The following is a 25,712-nucleotide window of genomic DNA, read 5'->3' as shown; positions in this document are numbered from 1 at the left end:
AAGCCTGGAGAGCTTCAAAGGCAAAGAGAGTGTGAGCTTGATCCAGGAGAAAGACCAGGGTTGGTGAGAAAAGCAGTGAGTGACAGTGGGCTCAATTGTGGGTACTGCATCTGTTTGCTCACCAGTCCTCGAACCAGCGGGCATCATCTCTGGCCCCCATATGGGCCACCAAAATGTTGACCTAAAATAAAAAGACTGCCAGATATTTCTCCAGCCAAGGTGGGTTTATTCAAGATGAGCAGAGAATTGCAATTTGGGGCCTGCAATTGTGGGAAGCCATGTGCAAGTCCTTGCATGGCAAGGGAAGGAGAACTCTTTTATAAAGGGGAAAAGGAAGCTGGGAGGGCTACAGTAAACAAAGAGTCCATGGCTTTTCACTGGATGAGTCCTTGTCAGGAAGGAAGAGGAATCTTTCTTTTTTCTTTTTTTTTTTTTTGCAGTATGCGGGCCTCTCACTGTTGTGGCCTCTCCCATTGTGGAGCACAGGCTCTGGACGCGCAGGCTCAGCAGCCATTGGTCACGGGCCCAGCCGCTCCGCGGCATGTGGGATCTTCCCGGACCGGGGCACGAACCCGTGTCCCCTGCATCGGCAGGCGGACTCTCAACCACTGCGCCACCAGGGAAGCCCAAGAGGAATCTTTCTTATTCCTTTTGGGCTCTGTTATCATCATCACAGAGTGTGAGAGCTCCCTGCTTCTGGTCTCCTGACTATTTAATTAAGGTTTCTGTTTATTAATTTTTTTACACTGGAAATAAATACCCAGGAAGTTCCCTCCTCTCCCCAACTCTCTGTAGGGGCTATAGGGACCCCTAGTTGGGAACCATTGTTACATGCAAAGAAAACTGGTCTTAGAGTCAGCAAGACCTGAACAGGGCACAGCATAATGGTATCAGAAGGATCTGGGCTCAATTTCCAGACCCACTGTGACCTTCATCATGCCACATAACCTCTTTGAACCTGTTTCTTCAACTGTAAAATGAGGATAATGATTGTGCAGACACTGTTGGTGGAATATCCAACAGAGCCATCCCTCTGTTTTTCTTGCTAACAGAATCCCAACTTTATTTATTTGGTATGTGCTCAGCCTTGGGAGGAGTCATGACTTAAAACTAAGATGATTGGAGCCTTCCAGTTCCTGTTGATCAGTTTTAGTGTAGGGGTGAGCATCTGGCTCAGTTCTGACCCAGGGGTTGTAGGTAGAAGACTGCTAGCCTTCTAGGAAGTAATTTTCTCCCTTCCCACAGAGAGTGCTGTCATGTGAGGAAGCTCTGCTTTGTGAGCTGGAGCGACCACAGTTCAAACGTGAGGTCCAAGCCTGCAAATGAAACCCAACTTGCTGAGGGAAGGCACAAAAGGGAAGGGAAAACCCAGGTCTCTGAGGATATTATGGAGCTTCCAAACTAATCCGAGGTCTAATTTCCTACAGACTCCTAAATAAACAACAAATACCTTTAGGCCATTGTTAGTTGAGTTTTTCTCTTGACTGCAGCCAAACGCATCGTAACCAATGTAATGATCCTTATGGATGAGGCAGTGTATGTAAGAGTGTCTATTCTTGTGCACACGATGTAGGCACTCAAGTGATGTTAACTTCCTCACCTCCTTTGACCCTTCATCCTGCTCACCCTATTGAACCCCAGCCCTGGGTGAATCCAGGGTGTTCCTGCTTCCAGACCATTAAACTATGCTCCTGAAGACACACAACTAGACACATTGGCACAATCAGTTACTCATGGTGACCAGCCTCAACTGGGTCATCCACACTTTCCCATCAGTTTCTCCTCCTCCACTCTCTGAAATGGCAATTTCAAATCTTTACATTCTTCTCTCTTTGCCCCTCACCTCACCTCCCCCTCTCTGCTCACAGACAGAAGAGACAGCTCATCTCCTACCTCACCGACAACAAAAAAGCCAGTAGAGGGGGCCTTGCCCATCTCCTCCACCAAACACACTGAAAACTTCCTTCTTTCCGAGGCCAGCCCCTCACATGTCACATGCTTTGGACCCACCCCAGGGTGGTTTTTAGATCTCCTCTGCCCTAGCCTGTCCTTCCTTAGAACATTCCACCACATACTGTACCAAACAAACATATTCAAATGTACTCATGTCCCATGTTAAACATATTGCTGTAAAACATTTAAATAATTAAAAAGTTTTTCTTTAAAAATTACTTAGCTACAGATAACTTGTCTAATTTTTTAAATAAATTTATTTATTTTATTTATTTATTTTTGACTGCGTTGGGTCTTTGTTGCTGTGCGCGGGCTTTCTCTAGTTGTGGCGAGCGGGGGCTACTCCTTGTTGCGGTGCGCGGGCTTCAGTAGTTGTGGTGTGTGGGCTCAGTAGTTGTGGCACATGGGCTTAGTTGCTCCGCGGCATGTGGGATCTTCCCAGACCAGGGCTTGAACCCGTGTCCCCTGCATGGGCAGGCAGATTCTTAACCACTGTGCCACCAGGGAAGTCCCAACTTGTCTAATTTGTGATTGACTATGTTTTTTTGCTTTTTGTTTTTTTCGGGGGGAGCACTAAGTTGCTCATTGGGAGTATTTTTCAAGGTGAGAAAAATCTAGCTCTCAATTTGTTTTCAAATGCAACGGCATCTTTATGAGAGTTAAATATTATCATAAAGGAAGTTGATGTAATACTCTGTTGTGCGGACATTTAATTAAACATATTAGTTTTGATTCTGCAGTTTTAAAAAACTCTTGGAAAATCATTTAACTTTTAGCATTCAAAGATGTTTTTGTGGGTCTCTGAAAAACCTGTAGGCCCTAGGTAATTGATCAAATGCCAGGTGCCCCTTCCTGCATCTCAGGGCTCTTAACCCCTTACTCACCTGCATCTTGCACACTTCCCTCTCTGCTGATTCTTCCCAATGCATTTAAATGTGCTCAAACTGCCGTCCAGATAAACCCCAACCCTAATAAAACCTGGCTTAACAAAATCACCCCAGGGCCCGTTGCATTAACCTTTCTAACTCTCCCCTCTCTTCCCCTCCCCACCCAAGGCCAACTATGGACTTGTTTACACTATGTCCACTTCCAGGTGGCCCCTCACCCCCATGGCTCTCAGGGGAAAGACCAAAATCCATACCTTGGCCTATAAACCTTGAGCTGGTGGGGGCTCTGCCACCTCAAGGACTCTGCTAATTGCTCCCCACCCTCCAATTCTCCTCAGACACAATTCTCCTGCCTCCGGGCCTTTTCCCTTGCTTTGGTGCCCCACGTGGAGCACCCTCTTCCACCTACTTCCTTGCCTCTGTAACTCGTATTTCTCTGGGCACCCTCCCCTGATGTTCCAGAGTCAGTCCCCCTATTACATAGCACTTGGTGCTATTGCCTCCTGATATCTGGCTTTTAATTATTCATAATCTCTCATTCGTTGTCTGTCTCCTCGTATTAGTTTTGTAGGGCTGCCATAACAAAGTATCACAGAGTGGGTGGCTTAAACAACAGAAATTAGTTTTCTCACAGTTCTGGAGGCTAGAAGTCCAAGATCAAGGTACCGGCAGGTTTGGTTTCTTTTGCAGCCTCTCTTCTTGGCTTGCAAATTGGCTCTCACTGTATCCTCACATGGCCTTTTCCCTGTGCTTGTGTAACTCTGGGGCCTCTTCTTCTTCTTATAAGGACACCAGCCTTATTTTAACCTAATCACCCCTTTACAGCCCTTATCTATAAATACTGTTAAGTTCTGAGGCACTGGGGTTTGGGATTTCATCACATGAATTTTGGGAGGACACAAGTCAGCCTATAACATCCAGGGACCCTTCCCAGTGTATCCTGAGTACCACGCATAGTACCTGACACAAAGTAAGAAACAAAAACACATTTTCTAGCTAACCAACTGCCCCGGACTAACTTTGTGACAGTGGCCGGGTTCCTTCTGTTCTCTGCACCTTAGTTGCTTCATCTGTGATATTAGGCGGGAGAAGTTTGTCTCTAAGGACAGTCTGACAGCTGACCAAGCATCCTTATTTTTTTCAGTGAAATCTTTACCCCTCACCACTAGAGGGCGGTGTTACTGATCTTTGTTTCTTCCTTGGGAATGTGCCTTCAACCCTCTAGCCCCAGGGACGTTAAAGTGGAGGAGCTGAGGCCAAGGATAGCCAGCAGCGAAACTATCAGCTGGGCACTCAGCCCGTCTTGAATTTCAACTCTGCCGCTTCCTGGCTGAGGTATCTTATCCAAAGTTCCCTTGAGAGTGTTAGTTTCCTCTGCTGCGAAATGGGCAATGGAAATGGACAATGCCTAAGCACTACTAGGTGGAATGCCTTATCTGTGATATTATAGGGGGCAGATTTCCAGAGTTCCAAGTCTAGAGATCCCAAAAATGCAAATGCCCCACCTGCTACTATCCCAGTGACCAAGTTTCAGTCCGCTGATGGGTCGTGAGAATGTTGACAGGTCTATCTAGGGAGTGGACCTTTCTGAGGGCTTGTACTGGCCAGAGAGTGCAGATGTCTAGAGGAAGGCAGGTGGGCAGAGTCTGGTTCCACTCTCTGCCCGTGCCCCATGAAGTAGAAATGCAGGATGATTTGGGGCATCCTGGGTGGATGTAAGAGAGATTCTGGTCAATTTCAGAGGCTCCAAGTTTATTAAGGTATGAAGTGCCCAAAAAGGTGCAAAAAGAAAATTCCAAGTCAAAAGTATTTAGAAAATTAGTTTCGGGACTTCCCTGATGGCACAGTGGTTAAGAATCCTCCTGCCCATGCAGGGGACACGGGTTCGAGCCCTGGTCCGGGAAGATCCCACATGCCGCGGAGCAACTAAGCCCGTGTGCCACAACTACTGAGCCCACACGCCTACAGCCCGTGCTCCACAATAAGAGAAGCCACCCCAATAAGAAGCCTGCACACCGCAACGAAGAGTAACCCCCACTCGCAGCAACTAGAGAAAGCCCATGCACAGCAATGAAGACCCAACGCAGCCCCCCCAAAAATAATAAAATAAATAAATAAATAAATTAATTAAATATTTTTTTTAAAAAAGAAAATTAGTTTTGTGGTAAGTGTATGTTGTAAATATACATAAAAAGGCAACCAGATTCCCTGGTCAACCACACACAGGGACCCTTGACTGTTGTCTGCCCCCAGATAAGAACCAACAATCAGACCTCAAAGACCAACCTCCCAAGGATGCTGCCACTCTTGGGGAAATAAAGTGGCTGTGACAATTAAAAGTAGGCTTGGCTAAGAACCAAAACCAGAGGGACTTCCCTGGCGGTCCAGTGCTTAAGACTTCACCTTCCAATGCAGGGGGTGTGGGTTCGATCCCTGGTCGGGGAGCTAAGATCCCACATGCCTCGTGGCCAAAAAACCAAAACATAAAACAGAAGCAATATTGTAACAAATGCAATAAAGACTTTAAAACAAAGAAAGAAAGAAAAAAAGAACCAAAACCAGAGTGAGAAAAAAAGCACAGAAAAGGCAGTGGAGGGGAATCTCTATTGCTACAAGAGATCCACCCCCGGCACTGAGAAAAATGGCCTGAGATCAAACAGCTCTGAAGGTGCCCTTCTTGGGCCTCATGGATTCAGCTGCGACTGAATCCTCTTTAGCTATGCAACCAGACCATTTAGAAAAGTAGTTTACTTACAAAGAAGGGTTCGAAGGAAGTCCAGGCTTTAGAAGAATAAGCTCCCTAAATAAAAAATACAACACCCATTTAAAGGGGAAAACCCTGTAAGCTTGCAAAGGCTAAAAGTTTATAGCTAGTCTGCTCTTTGGGGAAAACAGCAATTTTCTCAAACGGCTACTATCTGCCAACATCATGTCACAGCTTCAGACATCAGTATCACAAGAGTCAGGGATAAAGTTGTCTTAGTTAGAGTCAGTAACTTCCAGGAAAGCCTTCAGTTTTCATTAATTTGGGGATAAGACTGAAACAAGGTGATCCTGTCCTGCAATTTATATAAAGGTGCAAAGTGCTCTTTCCTCCCCTTCTGACTAAGATGTGATGTGTATGCCTTCCTTGTGATGGAGGAGGGCAAAAATTATGGCATATTTTAAAAGTTGCAAATTTACAAAGTAACACTTTTTTTTTTTGAGAGTCTATTTTAATTAATTAATTAATTAATTTTGGGCTGCGTTGGGTCTTCGTTGCTGCGTGCGGGCTTTCTCTAGTTACGGCAAGCAGGGGCTACTCTTTGTTGTGGTGTGCCGGCTTCTCTTGTTGTGGCTCACGGGCTCTAGAGAGCAGGCTCAGTAGTTGTGGCACACGGACTTATTTGCTCTGCAGCATGTGGGATCTTCCTGGACCAGGGCTTGAACCCGTGTCCCCTGCATTGGCAGGCGGATTCTTAACCACTGTGCCACCAGGGAAGCCCTGAAGTAACAATTTTTTTTTTTTTTTTTTTTTTTTTGCGGTACGCAGGCCTCTCACTGTCTTGGCCTCTCCTGTTGCGGAGCACAGGCTCCGGACGCGCAGGCTCAGCGGCCATGGCTCACGGGCCTAGCCGCTCTGCGGCATGCGGGATCTTCCCGGAACAGGGCACGAACCCGTGTCCCCTGCATCGGCAGGCAGACTCTCAACCACTGCACCACCGGGGAAGCCCATGAAATAACACTTTTAACACGAGAAAAAAATCACACTGCAATGTAATTGTGCTATTTATAAGCTAATCACAGAATTTAGAAAAGACTCTAATTACTGGCATATTCAAGTTTAAAGGTGCATGAAGAAAGCCTCTCAGTCCCGCCAGTAGGCCTGGCCAATGGTCAAATGCTGAAATCTAAAAGTCCCAGCCCCAAGCCCCTATAGCCCTCTTGAAATGAGCCTTGATGGCAAGCTTTGGACATGTGGATAGATTGTTTTTCAACTTCGTTTACTTCCTCAACTTTATTGCTTTGTCATATTTGTAAACCGTTTAAGGAAAAAAGAAGCCTTCAGGGTATGACAGTTGAGCTGGCACCTCTCCAAGTGTCACTTTCCTTAGTGTAAAAGGGAAATAATGTTACGACCACCTTACCTAGCAGAGGCTGGTGCTATTTGCTTCCCCTTTTGGTTCTGCTACTAGTATGAACCCTGCCTAACCCAGCTGTTCCTGGAAGAGGGTCCCTGCTCACTTCATCTCTTCTTAGTCAAAGTGCCTTCGCATCTCTTCAACTTCCCCTCCGTGAAACGGGTTTGAGGGTGTCACTTTACTATGCCACCTCCATCTGCCCTCAGCCTGTCACAGACCCAGGCATAAAATGCTAGTCAAGGGTAGCTTTTCGTCTGGGAGCTGGCAGTCTCCACACACGGAGCTCTGGCCCTACCAACCTGCAGTGCAGCTAAGATCCTGGGGCTTTCCCGACCATGGACTACAACTCCCAGCATGCATCGAGCCCCCGGCCAAATCTCGCGTGAAATGACTCGGCCTCTGGAGACTTTATCGGGAAGGCTGTGGGCCGGCAGCCTGTGGTCCCTCCCTGTTTGCTGTCTGGGGCCTTCTGTGTCGCCACGGGCACAGCGCTGCTCACACCATGGCTTGGGTCCCGAATGCGCCACAGCCTCTCGAGAGACGTGGGTCTTCGGAGCCTCTTTAGTGCCGGAGCTCGGGCCGCAGGCGGCTCCGCGGCGGCGGAAAAACAGGTAACCAGATGAGCCGGACCGGACCCTCCTTGGGGCTCGGTCCTCCACCGGTAAGGAGGGGCGTGCCCCCGTCCCCTCCACCGAGGCCCTGGCCCGGGCCCTCGTGGTGCTTCTCTCCTCTCCCCTTACTCAGGCTCAGATCTTTGCCGGACCGCTCCGTGCATCTCTCGCCCCGCCTTCTGGGGTCCCCCCGTGGGGTATCTCTGTGATAATGACCCCGCAGCCCCGGCACCGGGCTTCGCCTCTACTTTACCAGGCCGGCCTTGTCCTGGACCCCCCCATTTCTCGCCCTTATCTCCTACTACTTGCCTTGCCCCGGGGAACTTTCGGCTTGTGCCAGGCCCTGGCCCTAATCGCCTTAATCTTTCTTATCCTCGCCGGGTGGAAGAGGCGGTTCAGTCAGCCCAGGCGTTTCACATCCTGGTGGCATTGTCCTGTATCTTATGAAGGAGAAGTCAGAGCTCTGCGGGGAGGAGGGAGGGGATGGGCACTGGGAAGTGGAAGGGGAGGTGTCGGGTCGGAATGCTGCCTGGACCCCGAGGATGGCCGACTTTGGTTTCAGCGATACTCTTTAATGAGGAACTAACGATTTTGCCTTCTGAGCTTCATCAGGATAGAGGGGGGAGTGCAGCAAGCTGAAAAGCGAGTAACTTGGCTTTCTCGGAGCTTTGTTTGAACTCCCCTGTAAAATGGAGATGAAACTACCTGCCTTACAGATGGGCCACTTGGCTGTAACCTTGGACAAATCACTTCTGCTTTTTAGTTTCCTTTTCTTTAAATTGGGGGTAAACAATGCCTGCTTTGCAAGGGTTGCTGCAAGGGTTAAAACGCAAGATAAGTGTTGTATAAAACCCTTATGAATATCAGTCAGTACTAGCAGCAAGGAATGAATTTACCCACTGTGGTTCCCTAGTCCCTTGCTGTGGGTCAGGTTATTTGGACCCTGAGCCCTAACTTATTTAAAAACGAAACGAGTATAGTATCTCTCGCAAGGTTGTTACAGGAGATACATGAAAGTACAGGAAGGTGTTTGGCAGACTCTGAAGGGCTGTGCCAATGCTGGTTGTTTGTTGTTCTCAGAACCTCTGGAATGGATGGACTCTTCCCGAGCAGCTTTGCTAACTTGCAGCAGCTGAGCAGCGTTCCTCATTAATATCTGTCTGTCAGCATAATCGTCACATCATTTCACTCTGGTAAGGTGACCTTTTCACTGTGTATGGTGTCTGTCATATCACAGGTGTTAAGATCAGTGACAGGTACAGTGAGATCTTTGATTTTATCCTTTTTTTCTCCCTCGCATGTTTGTCCCTCTTTTGTGTGTGCTTTCAACCTTGTAACCAAGCCATAAAACTCTATGTGCTTGTCAGAAGAACAGCATTGGAGCTATTCTTTGGTGTTCACTGTAAGAAAATGCCCTTTGTTGTTTTTATTAGGTGGCAGGGACTCAGCTCTGAATTCTGTATAGAAAAAGCACCTGGATCCCAGTCTTTCAATGGCTTCGAGACAACCAGAAGTGCCTGGTAAACTTAATTCTTCTTGGTAAAGTTATGTTTTGCCCTTAACATTTTGAGCTAGACAGAAACTACTTTTTCTGAACCACATATTAATAGTAACTCTGTGCCACCAGGAGAGTATTTAGACTTAATAGATTGGCATCATTTAAATATTATCTTATTAACCACCCAGCCAGGGTGTGAACCCAAAAATCTAACTTGAAAGAGAACAGTTATTTCACTTAAGGGTATGACAGATTTGTCACTTTCCTATGTATCAAATAAAAATTTAGAATAAGCTGCGTAGTTCTTAAACCAAAGTGATTAAACTCACCCCCTTTTTTTGTGAGGAGGAGATAGGAGGGTGGGAGGAATGAAAGTTTGGGCAAAAAGGCACCAGCCTGATTTCAAGACACATTGAACTTAGTCATGAAAATGCTCACTGCAACATTTAGTGAGTCCTGGGTCTGTACAGGGTTATAATTTCTGGGTTAGTGAAGTCATTGATTCCTCCTTGGACTGTTTTAGTGGCAAGGGCTAGTGATTTTTAAAATCTGAATCACTCAATTTTTGATTCTCAGTAAAGTATTGATGATAGTGCCTGTCTCTCAGGTTTGCTGTGAAGATCAAACATAAAATACATGAAAATGTGAGTTAAAGATGAATATACATTTACTACCCAGAAAATTTTTTGGTCTCTATTTGTGGGAATTTATCTCCTAGTAAATATTAGCTGACTTTATTATTATTCTTAGGAAGGCTATTGGGATGGCTCTTGGGATGAGTCTTTAAGATGTTTCTGAAATTGCTCCCAAATTAAGTGGAGTCATAGGAGTCTCCCGATAAGGATCCATCTCTAGTCTCTAACTTCATCAACTTGTGTTTTAGTTTGTCTTTCATTGTCGTTGTGATGACTGTGAACTCCCTGTAAGCATCCTGGCCGCAGGGTTGCATGCATTAGGTTATTGCTTATAGTGTGGGGAGCATGGAGTGTTGCGTGGCGGGTGTGAGAGCTGGCTGAGATCTGTGTTCCAGCCCCCACCTCACACTTGCTAGTGGGGTGTTGCTTAAGATCTATGCCTCAGTTTCCTGAGCTGGAAAAGGGGAAGAATATCTGCTTAATGAGGATTAGGAAAGATGAGGGATGTAAGTTCCTGGCAAGGAAGGGTACTTGGTAATTATGATTTGCTTGTGTGTTTGTTTTAATTGAGATAATTCACATACCATACAATTCAGCCATTTAAATGAACAGTATAGTGATTTTTAGTATATTAACAAGGTTGTGCAACCATCACCACTGTCTGATTCCAGAACATCTTCCTCACCCACAAAAGAAAACCTTGTCCCTTTAGTAGTCACTCCTGTGGCTCCTCCCTCCCCCCAGGTCCTGGCAACTACTAATCCTCTTTCTGTTTCTATGGATTTGTTAGTAATTGTTATTAATCATAAGAATAATGGTAATTGCTTGGCCCTCTTGTTTACATGGAATGTCTTTGCTGGTTTTGGACTTATTGCCGAACAGGTTGATGTCTTGGAGAGTGTGATTGTGTAATTAGAGCAACAGGATAATGTCACACTGAAGGCAGGATCTGGACGTTAGTTCTGCTCTGAAAGGATCAGCAAACAAACAAAATGAACTTTGCTCCCTGATCTGGCAGAGCTGAGTGTGCCCTTGAGGTGGGGAGCCTGCGTCACTGGGGCATTCTGCCAGTCCGTTCCGGTGGACAGGAATGGCAGGATCAGCTGGCAGTGCTTTGTGAGAACCATTGTCAGTAGTTTCTGTGATGAAAATTGGCTGTGCCATTTAAGTCATATAGAACATTCGAAACTGTTCTAGATGCTGCTGGACAGCATATTATTTGACATATTTCTTGTCATGGTGCTCTTGTTATCTTAGGTGAGGTAGTAAAGACAGAGGATTTGCCACCTCTGGGCCTTCTTTTCCTCATGTATAAACTGGGAACTAGATTTCATGGTGTTTTTTTTTTTTTTTTTTGGCCATGAGGCTTGTGGGATTTTAGTCCCCCCAACCAGGGATTGAACCCTGGCCCTCAGCAGTGAAAGCGTGGAGTCCTAACCACTAGACTGCCAGGGAATTCCCAAGACTGCATATCCTCAGTTTTGCCTGAATTGAGAGTCTTGGGATTGCCACGGGCTTCTGTGGCCTAAAGAATACAAGCTTTGAGGGCTTCCCTGGTGGCGCAGTGGTTGAGAGTCCGCCTGCTGATGCAGGGGTCACGGGTTCGTGCCCCGGTCCAGGAAGATCCCACATGCCGCGGAGTGGCTGGGCCCGTGAGCCATGGCCGCTGAGCCTGCGCGTCCAGAGCCTGTGCTCCACCACGGGAGAGGCCACAACAGTGAGAGGCCCGCGCAACCCCCCAAAAAAAAAAAAAAAAAAGAATACAAGCTTTGAAATCAGATTGCTTTGGGTTTTGATTCCTTACTGCACTTTGAAGGTATGTGACCTTGCTCAGGTAAATTGAAATTGAATTTTGGTTTCCTAATCCATAAAAATGGATTAGGGGTGCTGTGTGGGTTAAGTGGAGAATCCAGTGTCAGGCAGAGAGGAAGGAATTTGTAGTTACCTTACCTTGACTGGATTAGCTCTTCCAGAATGAGCTTTTCTTCCTCCGTCCCAGAATATGAGTGTTTCAGAGCTTTCCTGCCTACAGATTAATTTAAAGCTACTGGTATGTTCAGCTGATGAGCCCATCCTGACAGGTGTGTCTGTTCTTAGCTCTTGAGCCTAGTGGGCCTCTAGGCAAGATGTCCCTGCCCATCGGGATGTACCGCCGGGCATTCAGCTATGATGATGCCCTCGAGGACCCTACGCCCATGACTCCTCCTCCATCGGACATGGGCAGCATCCCCTGGAAGCCAGTGATTCCAGAGCGCAAGTATCAGCACCTCGCCAAGGTATCTGACCCCGCTGACTGCCGTTGGCAGGCCCAACCCCTTCGTTCTCCTTCCTCTGCTCCAGAAGCCGTCAGCGGCTCCTGACACCCATAGAATTGGGCAGCCACCAATCCCTATATATGTTATGTTTTCTGTAGAGTTGGTAGGCCTTTTTCCTTTTTAATTCAAAACTAGAATGGCTGTGTCTTCTACCTGAAATACAACCTCCCCATCCCCTCTCCTCCCCGTCCTCCCCACCCTCGTTTCCACAGTATTAAATCCAAGCTCCTTAGTCTTAGTCTGGCTCTGCATGGTCCAGGTCCTGTCAGCGCTCCCTCCCCTCCGAATCCACCCCCCACCCCCTGTGATCCAGCCATGCAAGTTACCTAAGATTTCTTGTACTTAATAGGGTATTTGATGCCTCTAAGTCTTTGCTTCTCGCTGCTCCGATTGCCTGGAATGTTCACAGTCCCCATCCTATCCTCGTACTTCATCTGCCTGACAGATGGCATCCTTTAAGTCTTAGCTCAACCATCTCTTCTGTGATTTTTCTCCATCCTCCCAGTAAGACTATCACCCCTCCTTTTGAGGTCTCCAGTGTACTGTGGACCCCTGTTATAATCCCTGTGTTACTTCATTGCCCTCCATTAGCTTCCTGGAGGCAGGGGCCCTGTCTGATTCATACTCCATCTACAGTATCTAGCAGAGGACTTGGCATAAAGTGATTGCAAAAAAGATGCTCATTGAGTGATTAAAAATTGGCTCTTTCCTGAACATATGCTGTGCTTTTCCTCATGCTGTCCCTCCTGCCTCAGATGCCCTTCCCCACTGCCATCCTATGTGAGAGCTGCCTCCTTTGTAAGGCCCTCCTGACATGCACACACATGCACACACATACCTCGTTACACACTGATCTGCTCTCACAGCCCTTTTGTGCAGTTGGGCTTCATGGGTTCTGACATGCTTGTTGCAGGCTTGTTTCTGAAGCCTGTGCTTCCCGACTGCAGGGACTGTGTCTCTCTCGCCTCTGACTTTCCAACCACCAAGAATGCCAGAAAGGTGGTCCTGTTGCCTGAATAAGCTAGGCCCACCCAGTTCAGATGAATCCTTTTAAGCTGCAGCTATCGTTTCACTGCACTTTGAGCTGTGTGACAGCTAGGTCCTGACAGCAAGTACCAGTAAGCAGCTGTCTAAGCAGACCTGGGTGTGAGCCACCTAACAGTCTGTGCACCAGCTGTGAGCTTGGGCTTCACCCCTGAGCCACAGTGTCTCTGTGTGAGAGATGAAAATACTTTGTCATGGAGGTGCCGTGGGGATTAAATAAAAGAGGACTGGAGGGACTTCCCTGGTGGCACAGTGGTTAAGAATCTGCCTGCCATTGCAGCGGACACGGGTTCAAGCCCTGGTCTGGGAAGATCCCACATGCCATGGAGCAACTAAGCCCGTGCGCCACAACTACGGAGCCTGCGCTCTAGAGCCCGAGAGCCACAACTACTGAGCCCACGCACCTAGAGCCCGTGCTCCGCAACAAGAGAAGCCACTGCAGTGGGAAGCCTGTGCACTGCAACGAAGAGTAGCCCCCGCTCGCCGCAGCTAGAGAAAACCCGTGTGCAGCAACGAAGACCCAACGCAGCCAAAAATAAATAAATAAAATAGATAAATTTATTAAAAAAAAAAGAGGATTGAAAGGCCTGGCACATATTAGGTGTGGAGCTGATGTTGTGACTCCTGGCTTCGGGCTTAGCTTCCCTTGGCAGAGCTGTATGTGATCCTTCCTTTCTAAAGAGTGTAGTGTCCCTCCCTTCCCCGCCCCTACCCCCCCCCCCCACATACCATTAAGCTCTCAGAACAGGGCGCTCCTTGCTATGAAAGTGCCCCCTACAGCTCTGGGGGAAGTTCCCTATATCAGTTTTCTACTGAAATCTGACCCAGTCAGTTGTTGAGGTAGAAACATTTTGTGTAAAAAGTATTGGCAGTACTAGGGGGAAAGGGCCCCAGCAGCCGGCCTGTGATGCCAAAACAGCAGACTCAAGGGACCGGAGCAGAAAAGAAGCAAGGCTCCTGATAGCTCTTGGGAGGGCAGCCCACCACCCTCTTCATTTATGAAGGCTGCTGCTTGCTTCTCTAGGCAAAGAATGGGCTTCCAGTTTTCTGCTGTGTCCCAGCTGGAACAGCTGACAGTTTGGAACAACTGGCCTTTCTAAGGAGAGCTCAACTTGACTCATTACATGCATTCTTTTGTTTGTCCTAACCATCCATGCCCTAGGCATCCATGTCCCAATCGTCAGCCGTCTTCCAAGTGAGAAAGCAGAGGTTCAAGTTTTGCTCGAGTAAGGTCACAGCTGAAGAGTTTAAATCCTGTTTTGTAACAGGGATACAACATTTCAATACTTCCTTCTACTCCCCTCCTTTCTGACCATCTTTCTTCTCAATTCCTTTGGAGAAGTAGAGAACAAAGAGTAAAACCCAGTCCTCTGCTTCCAGTTAGTCCTGAGCACAGTGTCAGGCATTTAGATTAAGGAAGGCAGCGTGCTCCAGCCCTCTCATGTTAAAGCTGAGGAGCTACGTAGACTTTCTGGTTTGTTTTAAAAGACCGTTATTGAACCCTTAGAGCAGTGGTCCTCGAAGTGTGGTCTCAGGGACCAACAGCATCAGCATCACTTGGTAATTTGTTAGAAACAAAATTCTTGAGCCCTACCTACTGAATCAGCTCTGAGTTGGGGCCCAGCAGTCTGTTTAACAAGCCCTCCAGGGGATTCTGGTGCTTGGCAAAATTTGAGAACCACTTAGCGAATGCAGTGATTAATTAAGCAAAAGCAAGCATGGTGATTGGTACACGGTCAATGCTTAGTAATAGTTGTTTCTCCTGTATCCTTAGGGGCATACTGTGTTTTGGACAGACATAATCTGGAAAGATAATAGAGCTCAGAGCTTCAAATTCTGGCTCTCCCACTTTTATAAATTCAGGCTATTCGTATAATGTCATATCTTTTGTCACTATGGATAATACATATCTAATTGGGTGTGGACAACCAAGCCCCCCTTCACATATTTTCTCCTGTATCTGATTACTCCCAGAGGAGTAAGTTGAGGCGTGTGACTCCCTTGTCTGGCTCAGGTGCCTCCTTGCCCCTCTTGAACAGGTGGAGGAAGGAGAGGCCAGCGTCTCATCCTGTGCCCTGCCATCGGCCATTGATGGTGCGGACAAGGTCCCCGTGGTGAAGGCTAAAGCTACCCATGTCATCATGAGTTCTCTGATCACAAGTAAGCATTCTGCGCTCTCAGAACTGGGGGAGGGGAAGAGTTTAGGCTTCCTACAACTAACTGGGGGAGTTCTGCAGACACACTTGCCTTAACCTGTCCTAACCCAGCCCGGCAGAGGTCAGTCTGGCTGCTGAGTCATCATCAGTGTTGAAGCTACATTTAGGTGGAAGACTTGCCCAACATTAAGCATCTCAGTTGATTTAGGTGCACTCCTGCTGCTTCGTTGCTACAGCCTTATTTACCCATATCCATCAGCATGACCTTGGGCAAGTTACTTAACTACTGAGGCTGTTTCCTCCTCTGTGAGATGGGGAATCTGGCCGGCAGGTGGAGGGGAGGATTAGATGGCACCAGTGCTCAGTGGCCGGGAGCGGCTGCTGATACTGTTTCAAGCTCTGCTGGAGGAGGAGACACACTGAGACATCTCCCACCACCCCTGCGCTTATTTTTTTTAATTAAATGGCTCAAAGTTGTTCCTCCTCTTGGATCTTGAGACAAGATTGGTGCCTCAAGTGTCTTTGGTCTTAAGAATGTGTGATTTGTGGTCCTGATAAGACTGGAAACAAGAGAGCTTGAATTTTTAAAAAAAATCTTACAAGTTAACTAAACTTGTTGGTTCCAGAGGGCCCTTCTAGTTGCTTCTAGTGGGAAGTTAACAATTATTAGATATACAGCTCTGCTTGTCAGCAGCAGCCTCTGCCAGGGGCAGGGCACATAGAGGTTCTCTTTAGTTGGCTCAGTTTTGATGTCGGAAGCCCTTGTTTATCTGCTCTGGAGGGCATCAGTTAGTCTTGGGCAATTCCTGAAGAACTCACCCAGGAACCAAAAGTCCAAACTCTTACTTGGACTTTTTCTTATTCACACATAAATGCACTGTTTGAATCAGCAACTATTGCTTGTGTTTTGCAAGCTTGAGAAGGTGTCCTGGCAGTGTTAGGAAGCTTAGTCATTGTTCTTTTAGAACAGTGTAACTTCTTTATAGAAAATAGAGTTTACTAACAGTATAGAACATTATAGCGCACCAGTATATATTACTGTCACTCAGATACTTATTTGGCTTAGTCATTTCCACATATATGCCTATTTTTATATAATTGCAAATCTAATAGACAAACCATTCTATCAATATTTTTTCAATTAATATTACGATGAACTTTTCATGTTGCTGTAGTCATAAAATTTTAAAAAAAGCTGCATTTAAAATTCTGGCATTTTAAATATCAGGTATCGTATTCATTAAATCCTTTCCTGCTTTTAAAATTTTCAAGTGACTACATGGCAAGACTGGAAAACACCTTTATACATTTTGTGTGTGTGTGTGTGTGTGTGTGTGTGTGTGTATGTTTCCTTTGCTTCTATTTCTGTTGGAAATAAACTAGTCCCTTAGAAGGGGAATGACTAAGTCATAAAGGACATCTGGCATCTGGACTTTTGGTCCTCAGCTGCCACATTCTTGTACATGGGGGTGTATTACATAGTGTGTGTACAGATTAAGCAAAAATTCCACTGTCAGTCATTCCCAGGTATAACTGACATTGATGACAAGATAATCGGGTCAGACTGCCCTGATAGTGAGTTGAGTCTGCCTGCTGTGCCAGGCACTGTGGTGGGCAGTTTCACACACAGGAAACATTGGATCAGTAGACCTTGGTTAGTTCAAGGCACATTCTCTCTGGTTTGGATCCAGTTGCTACTTTGGTGCCATCTGTCCTAAACGTGGCCCATTTCTCTTTGGTGAAGATCGTAAAGAGGGTGGTGAGTATCTCTGAGGAAACTTTATATTTGGAGAACTTGCACTGTTTCTGAATGTCAGCTGCCTTCTCCATGTTGCATTTCTGAATACAAAGAAAATGTCCTAGGGTATAAATGAGAGGAAGGTAAGGAGTGTTTCCCGGGAGGTTATCAGGCTGTCCCTTTAGGAGTAACCTGCTCTTTAGCTTGCTGTAAGGGAAGGCTTCTTTCTGCCTAGGCTTCATGTGAGGTTCAGAATTCCTGCCACGATGCCTGTCTGGCCATCCTTCTCGGATGGCCAGTGTGTATGCTCTTGCTCCCGGGGAGAACAGTGGATATCTGTGTTCATCTCCCCCAGTTTGTGATGGGAGAGGGGGATGGGCATGACTGTTATCTCCTCTGTTCCCAGAACAGACCCAGGAGAGCATTCAGCGTTTTGAGCAACAGGCAGGGCTGAGAGATGCTGGCTACACACCCCACAAGGGCCTCACCACCGAGGAGACCAAGTACCTTCGAGTGGCAGAAGCACTCCACGTAAGCTTGTTTCTTAGGAACTTTTAAAAAACAAAACCCTCGGGCTTCCCGGGTGGCGCAGTGGTTGAGAGTCCGCCTGCGGATACAGGGGACACGGGTTCGTGCCCCGGTCCGGGAAGATCCCACGTGCTGCGGAGCGGCTGGGCCCGTGAGCCATGGCCGCTGAGCCTGCACATCCGGAGCCTGTGCTCCACAACGGGAGAGGCCATAACAGTGAGAGGCCCACGTACCGCAAAAAAAAACAAAAACAAAAACCAAAAACCAAAACCCTCATCATTCACAGCTTGAGCTGTGGCTGTGGTTTTGAAGTTACCAGCTCAGCTAGTTGGGGGTGTGGAGAGTGGTGGAAAGAGGCTTGAGCGAGGAATTTAGAGCAGGTTTAGTCCCCCTTGTGGTCGCACTTTCTAGCTGAAAGCTCCCAGGCTCTTGGCCTCGTAGTTTCTGCTTATCCATCTATAAAACTTACTGTTTCCCTTACTTCTAGTTCGGAGGGTCAGATGAGATTCTGAGCTTACACAGGTGATATGTGTGAGCACGTTACGAACAACAAAGCCAACGTGGGTCACTATGTACCAGGGTGATTGACTCTGAGGGCGAGAAATGGGAGTCAGGCAACCTCAACAGAGGTGACACTGGCTAGAAAGGAATGTTATGCTCTATGTTTAGTTTTTTAAAAATTAAAATAAATATAGAATTGGGATGTTTTTGCTTTCATTTTAAAAACTGGAACAAATGGAGAATTTTCAGTAAGGTTAATAATGACCAAATAATTGTATGAATAAAATAAAATAGTTTCAAATGATTTTCTTTCAGGGAATATCACTTTATACTTAATAGTGCTTTTAAGATTTATCAAGCACTCATATTCACTTCATCTTCTTACTAATCCTCTGACATAGATACATCCATGTTTTATAAATGAAGAAACTGAGGTCCAGGGTTATGTATTTATTAACCAGTCATAGTACCTGCAATCAAGTCTCCTGATGCCCTATTTCCTGTTGGTTTTTCTCCATATTCCAGAGTTGCCTGAGAATCTGGCTCCCGAGGGGCTCACAAGGAGGATCATGATATACAATACATGGAGGAGGAATAGTTGGGGGTTAGTGGCTTGTGGGCAGGGATACGAGACGTTGTGGATGGCTGCATTTTGTAATGAGCATCCCGGATGATGTTTGCACACTAAACTTAAAACCACTGCTGTGGCGGGTCAGGGTTGGTTTGGTGTCCAGCTTAAGCTCTCAGACAAGACAGATCCTTCTGGAGAGGGGCACTGTCAGCCTTTGACACTGAGAACTTTCCAGGGTAGGTGTCAGTCTGAATTCCATTTGCACAGTTCACCCCATATAATGGTGGAACTGAATCTGGCCCACCTTCTGCATCTTGGCCATAGGAGTAGAACATGAGGATGGCTGAAATGCCAGCTCATGTAACTTGATATGTTGAGTGTTGAGAAAATTCATCACGGTCATTTGTTTGAAGTATAGCCTGGGCTGAGCATTGGTGTACTAGACACGGAGCACGGAGACCGTATGGAAGCCTTGACCTAGGAGCAGTGAGAAGTAGGCTTGTCTCCCCTGCTAGACTGCTGGTCTGTCTGTTAGATGTCTGTTTACAACGCTGAGGGCAGCTGGAGTGACTGGTTATGGGAAGGAAGGGCTGCACAGAGGGAGCATTTAGCTGGAGGGGTTCGTGGCCAAGTCTTGGCGCTGAGAGGCTGGGGATGGCGGGGTGTGCGCGGTAGTGGCAAAGAGGGCAGTTGAGGAAGGCCCGCCACTGGGGTTCTGGCTCGTCCACTTATTGGTTGGTCAATGTGGACAGTCGAAAGCTCTGGTGTGGAATTAGTACAGAGATGTTCAGGATATGCTATAGGATGAATACATTTTTTTAAAAGATGGAACTCTAGTATGGCAGAATCAAAGGAATATCTTCCTATAATCCAAAACTATTTCACCTCTTCATGTTTCCTTTTGCCTGTAGTGTGAACCAGGTTGTTTATACCCAAACTTAGCTGTTTTGTATTTGCTGTGATTTTTAAAAAGCCTCTCTTCTTACCCATCTGAGCAGAAACTAAAGCTCCAGAGCGGAGAGATAACAAGAGAGGAGAAGCAGCCGGCCTCCACCCAGTCCACCCCAAGCAGCAGCCCCCACTCGTCCCCTAAGCAGAAGCCCAGGTGAGCCCTTCCTGCGACCCCCACCCCCCAGCAGCCGTGGGCTAAAGCAAAGCCAGTGCCACGTCCAACACTGGGAGGTCAGCCTGTGGCTTCCGAGTCAGGAGCGGGAGCTGACAGTCCCTAGTCCTGGCGTGGGACACTTCTAGAGGTGTAGGAAGAGGATGTGTTACCATTTTATTCTTCTCTTCCAGAGGCTGGTTCACTTCTGGTTCTTCCACAGCCTTACCTGGCCCCAATCTTAGCACCATGGATTCTGGAAGCGGGGAAAAAGACAGAAGCTCGGCAGATAAATGGAGCGTCTTTGGACCAAGATCCCTCCAGAAGTCTGATTCGGGTAAGGCTGCCCCTTCACGAAAGAGAGCAGTGGCGGGCATTTTACCATGTATGTTGGTAGCTGCTTACTAATTTTGAAATCGTTTGCTCTGTGGTTTACTTCTGTAGGAGGTTTTGCCATCCAGGCCTACAAAGGAGCCCAGAAGGCTTCTCCAATGGAACTGATTCGCACACAAGCCACCCGAATGGCCGAGGATCCAGCAGTGTTCAAGCCACCCAAAATGGACATCCCAGTGATAGAAGGGAAGAAACAGCTGCCGCGGGCCCACAATCTAAAACCGCAGGACTTGAATGTTCTCACACCCACTGGCTTCTAGAGCTCTTTCTGTTCCAGGGACTCTGGATAGAGGTGGCTTGAGCCCAGCTCCCCTTTACCTTGGCTCTGACATAGGAAAAGTTTTGTTTTCTCTTTTTAAAAAACTCTCAAACTGAGGCTAGAGCTGGAGACATAATTGGCTTTTGAGAAACATTAGTGCAAAGCTTGTCCTTGTGTGGAAGAAGCCATTTTGTACTGCTTTAATTTAAAGTTAGACTAAACCTCAGCAGTGATGTATGGGGACCTCATTACCTATTTTTGTATCATTTACCCTACACAAGAACTTTGATCATTACTTAATAGGTAAATAATATTTGTGTTGTTCCAAAACCAAGGCTTCTTGATTCCTTTACCACTGTCCATGTGCGCATGGACAAATCATGGCATAGAGGCGTTCACTGACTAGTTTAGATGACTTTGGCCCTCCTGGCTGTGCTGGCACTGTGTGCTCCAGCCTCGTCAGTTATGGGGACCCAGGATCTGTTTGAGATCTGGGTATAGTTAAGAGCCAGCCTTGGTAGGGATCCCCTCTGTTTTCTGCTGAAACCAGAACCTCCTTGCTTTTTGGTAGACCTCATGGATCACTTTGTCCTGCAGCCAGTTCTTACGTAGTACCTCTTGGGCCAGTGCTGTTGGAGGGATGCTTCTCTTTTGTGTGTCACAGAACAAACACTAGCCTTACATATCCTTTGTTGCACTTTAAAGTGAGATTAATTTAACTCCCATTTGGTTGAAAACTTCCGAAGGGAGAAAATCCAGTCTACTGGTTTGGTATAGATAAATGGATGTTAAACTTTCTTAAAGGAGGTGGCAACTGCAGTTCGAGTATAGTCTTGCGGTTCATACGAAACTAGTGTCACCCTATTTTGAGTTTCTTGTTCAGGCCAGGGCCTGAAGAATTCTTTTCTGGGAGGTGGAAGAATTAAAAAATTTTCTGTATGCAATCATTTTCCCCCCAAAAGAGCCTCATACCTTTCTAAACACATACCTCACTGAGGAAAGGGATGAGGGGATCCACCTTTTCATTTCTCCTCACTGTGTACATGTTCAATCATTGTCTTGAACACTGTTTCAAATTCCTGCTGTCTTTTGCTTTGGACAGTATGGTGTCTACACAAGGAGCTGAGCTGACCTTCCCACAGAGATGCCCTGGAGTCTAAAATGATCAGAACAGTTAATTTATTTGTGTTTTCTGTTATGCTTGTATCTCTTAACTTGTTTTGACAATAAAAATCCTTACTACTTTCTCAAATGTGGATGGAACTTTTTTTGGTTCTGTTAAGAGTAGTTATTCCATTCTGCCTGCTTGCAGTCATGAAACCGAAGCATGATAAACTTGGTATTTTGAAAAACCATTGCTTTTTTATTGTATGCTTTTAACATCAGATTTTTTGTAACACACTCAATCCTTTTGTTTTTACCCCTTTCATTGCATTAGATCTTGACAGACTGGCCACAAAGTCAAGTTCATAGGCAATATCACAGGTCCAATATAGGATGTTTGTTTTCCATTAGGGAGAAACAAATATGTCTTTCTCTTTCGAAACAGGTTGTCAGTACCTTGAATGACATAACATTGATGTCTAGAATTTGTTCAGCACACGGATTCTTTTTTCACATCTTGAAATGTTAAACATACAGTGCATATAGTATTACCTGTTTCAAAAAAAGTATAGATAAATAATTTATTAAAAAATATATACACCTTATATATTTAAGCCATATCTGAGAACAGGCTAGGATAGGATTATTAAAAAAAAGATATTTACTAAACAGAAAGTTATTATAGCCTACAGATAAATAAGATAGGTTTGGTCCTATAAGATTTTAAACTACTTTCTACACTTTTAGAACTTCCAAGTAATTTGAGATGGAGTTCAGGAGGTATTCTTGGCGTTCAGTGCTTAGAAGGACCTCAGGGTCTGCTCCAGGCCTGTGGAGAGGCGTCTGCGTCAGGGTTCAGGTCTGCGGCATAGAAAAGCAGGAGCTTCAACAGGTGCACCTTGTCTTGGAGCTGCGGAACGAGCGGCTCCCCCAGCATCTGGACCAGGCGGCTGCGGAAGGCCTCGATCTGTTTCTCCACGTCCACCACTGTGATGTCATCTCCTTGCTGGGGCTTGGGCTTAATCCTTTTGATTATTAAGTCTTTTCGATCGATCACTGAACTCCGTAAGTGCTCTGCAAGAGGGAAAAGTTTAGCGGAACTGTTCTGAACTGCTTTTTATTCCTTTATGACTTGGGAAGATGAAGTCCAATTTTGGTAGGTAGGGTCTAGGCAAAGACTTGATGAGTTACTAGGATACAAGTCAAAGGGCATGTGAGTACCTGTGGTACCTCCATTTCCAATCCTTTGTTCTTGGTCCTCTTTGGACCTCAAGTTTTACATATTAAAAAATGTATTTCAAAGTCTTTTAATTTTTTTCAGAGTAGTACATGCTTTGTTTAAGAAAATCAAATTCTACTCAAAGGCTTTTGTCCCCTGTGACCATTCTCCTCCAGTAGCAGAGTGAAATAGAGCACATTTCCCTGCTTAAAACCCTCCAGATACTTGCCTTTGCTTTCAGAGGCCAAACTCCACATTGTTCTGTGGCCCAGCCTGCCTGCCAGTCTCCTCTAGTCCTGCTCTCCTTCTTACTACCTGGATCTTACCTCCAGTTCTTGAAACAAGCTCTTCCTGCATCATGGCATTTGCACTTGTTCTATCTGGACTGCTTTTCCCTTAGACCTTTGCATGCTTACCTCCTCATCCTTTGGGACTCAGCTAAGAGGCCCTCCCTGACTAGAGTGAGCTGCTTCCCTCATTTCCCCAGTGTTCCTCTTCATCACAGCACCTGATTTATTTATTGGGTTGCACTCACCAAAACTATAATTGTTTTTGTTGGCTTGTTCACTGTCAGGCACTGTCACTGCAGCTAGAATGTCAGTCCATGAGGGCTGGGCTCAAGTCTCTGCCTCTGACGTCATGCACTGGGAAAGGGGTGTACATCCTCATCTCTTCCATGTTCTTGCTGGTCACCAGAGAATAACTAGGCAACCCCAATTGTGGGGCATTCTACAAAATAAGTGCCCTGGACTCTTCAAAAATGTACATATTACGAGAGACAAGTAAAGGCTGGGAGCTGTGTTAGATGACAGGAGACTGAAGAGCATAACAACCAAGTACAATGTGTGCTGTTTGACTGAATCCTGGCCAAAAGCAAAACTGAACACCTATAAAGGATATTATCGGCACATATTAGATAATATTAAATCAAGGATAAAATAAGTGGGATGATGAATAGTTGTTATGTAGGGGAATATTCGTATTCTTAAGCTGAAGTATTTAAGCATGAAGGATTATGACAGTGCAACTTACTCTTAACTGGTTCAGCAAGAAAAAGAAAAAAGCATATAGATGGATTAACAGATAAACCAAATATGGCAAAATGTTAACAGCTTATGAATCAAGGTAAAGTTTATATGGGTGTGCATCGTACTATGCTTTAAACTTTTCTGTAAGTCCAAAAATAAAATACTGGGGGAAAGTACAAAGGTCTAAAGGTATCTCATCCCAAATCCATAACTCAGTCCCAACAAGGTTCTGGAAGTGTGTGGAATTGAGGGAAAGGAGCTCAAGGTTACATATAAGGCAAATGAAGTGAGAAGAGCCCTGCAGCCCTTCTGACTCCCAGGTGCGCCAGAGGCCACAACAGTATCATTTTCTCTATCTCATTTATAAAATGGGGGTAGTGGCGCCTTCATTAACAGGGTTATTAGAAGGACTGAACTACAGTGTCCAGAAATTTGGGAAACAGAATAAACTGAAAAGAAAGTACAATAAATACACTGTAGAGTATCCAAAAAGTCTGGAAACATAGGAGGTGAAGCTGCCTTGAGATGTCATTACAGGGCCCTTTCAACATTCAATCAACAAACATTTACAGTGAGCACCTACTCTGTCTGTGGAACTGGGCTAGAATTCGGGGATGCAGTGGGATCAGAGCCTTGGGCCCAGCCTTCATGGACTGACGTTCTAGCTGCAGTGACAGTGCCTGACAGTGAACAAGCCAACAAAAACAATTATAGTTTTGGTGAGTGCAACCCAATAAATAAATCAGGTGCTGTGATGAAGAGGAACACTGGGGAAATGAGGGAAGCAGCTCACTCTAGTCAGGGAGAGCCTCTTAGCTGAGTCCCAAAGGATGAGAAGGAGGTAAGCATGCAAAGGTCTAGGGGAAAAGCAGTCCAGATAGAGAGAACAAGTGCAAATGCCATGATGCAGGAAGAGCTTGTTTCAAGAACTGGAGGTAAGATCCGGGTAGTAAGAAGGAGAGCAGGACTAGAGGAGACTGGCAGGCAGGCTGGGCCACAGAACAATGTGGAGTTTGGCCTCTGAAAGCAAAGGCAAGTATCTGGAGGGTTTTAAGCAGGGAAATGTGCTCTATTTCACTCTGCTACTGGAGGAGAATGGTCACAGGGGACAAAAGCCTTTGAGTAGAATTTGATTTTCTTAAACAAAGCATGTACTACTCTGAAAAAAATTAAAATGACTTTGAAAAGATAGAATTGGCTGAATAGAGGGGGATATAGGGAACATGTGGGTTAGGAGCAAGAAGAATTTGGAATTTATTAATACAGGAAATTCAAAGAAGCAAAGGTTGGCAGTGCCCACCTAACCACCATCCAAGGGGAGGAAGTCTTGGCCAGTGGACTTGAACCATTCTGGTCCAGTTGGCAAGGCCTTGGATTTTATGCTTCAGTAGAGGAGAGTTCTTACATCGGAGGTTCTTGTGATTATTGTGTGAGGTGATTTATGTAAAGGGTTTATTTGGCACAAGGCCTGGCTCAAGATATTCTGGCTGGTAGTATTATTAGTTCCTGAATCAACACTAGGATCAGCTACTATTATTTTATCATAATCATCGTCACTACAGGAATCTCCAATCTAACAGTCACACTGAGCTCTTTATCTTCTCTGCAGATCTTCCATTTATCTCCACGTCAGTACTGGGCGACATCCTTCAGCCTTGGTCACCCATGCCCTGTCACACACTGATCTTCAAAGTGCTTCTGATCCGTCACTGCCTCCCCCACTGCACCACCCACACCCTTGTCACCATTATCCCTCCCCTGACCTCTCTGGTCCTCGGCCAAACTATTTATCACACATCAGGCAGAGTGACCTTACTTAAAACCACTTTGATGGGTTCCCTTCACTCTGGAATCAAGGTGAAATTCCTTAACACGAACTCCCTAACAGGAGGGCCCTTCACACCTGCTCCTGTCTGGTACCGTGGTCTCGTTTCGTGCTATTACCCCCTTGCTCACTGTATCCTAGTCCCACCAGTTTGCTCTATGTTGCTTGGACTCATTAAGCAACTTCTTGTCTCAAGGCCCTTGGACATGCTGTTTCTTCTTTCT

The 25,712-nt window shown here is 46.1% G+C and overlaps 2 protein-coding genes across 5 annotated transcripts in view; one reads left to right on the top strand and one right to left on the bottom strand.

Annotated features, from left to right (window-relative positions):
• The first annotated feature begins 7,369 nt into the window (after positions 1 to 7,369).
• On the top strand, positions 7,370 to 21,564 carry KIAA1191 (KIAA1191 ortholog). 2 transcript variants are annotated; one of them, XM_060144236.1, is made up of 9 exons: positions 7,370 to 7,572; positions 8,653 to 8,765; positions 9,006 to 9,092; positions 11,803 to 11,981; positions 15,104 to 15,224; positions 17,365 to 17,489; positions 19,557 to 19,663; positions 19,855 to 19,997; positions 20,105 to 21,564. In XM_060144236.1, the coding sequence occupies exons 3-9, from the start codon at positions 9,065 to 9,067 to the stop codon at positions 20,311 to 20,313; spliced, it is 912 nt and encodes a 303-aa protein (XP_060000219.1). In that variant the 5' UTR covers positions 7,370 to 7,572; positions 8,653 to 8,765; positions 9,006 to 9,064; the 3' UTR covers positions 20,314 to 21,564. The 2 variants fall into 2 exon arrangements, with proteins under 2 accessions (XP_060000219.1, XP_060000220.1); XM_060144237.1 differs by lacking the exon at positions 9,006 to 9,092 and having other exon boundaries at positions 7,371 to 7,572.
• Positions 21,565 to 21,652: 88 nt separating this feature from the next.
• Positions 21,653 to 25,712, bottom strand: part of SIMC1 (SUMO interacting motifs containing 1) — a 98,438-nt gene continuing 94,378 nt past the window's right edge. For all 3 annotated transcript variants that reach the window (XM_060144232.1, XM_060144233.1, XM_060144234.1), the window contains one exon: positions 21,653 to 22,490. In XM_060144232.1, coding sequence (XP_060000215.1) covers positions 22,228 to 22,490 — 263 coding nt within the window. In that variant the 3' untranslated portion in view covers positions 21,653 to 22,227. The remainder of the gene's footprint in view (positions 22,491 to 25,712) is intronic.

This window comes from Lagenorhynchus albirostris, chromosome 3 (genome assembly GCF_949774975.1).
Source record: "Lagenorhynchus albirostris chromosome 3, mLagAlb1.1, whole genome shotgun sequence".
Taxonomy (NCBI): domain Eukaryota; kingdom Metazoa; phylum Chordata; class Mammalia; order Artiodactyla; family Delphinidae; genus Lagenorhynchus; species Lagenorhynchus albirostris.
The sequence above is the reverse complement of the archived record's forward strand: the minus strand, read 5'-3'. Positions and strand labels throughout refer to the sequence as shown.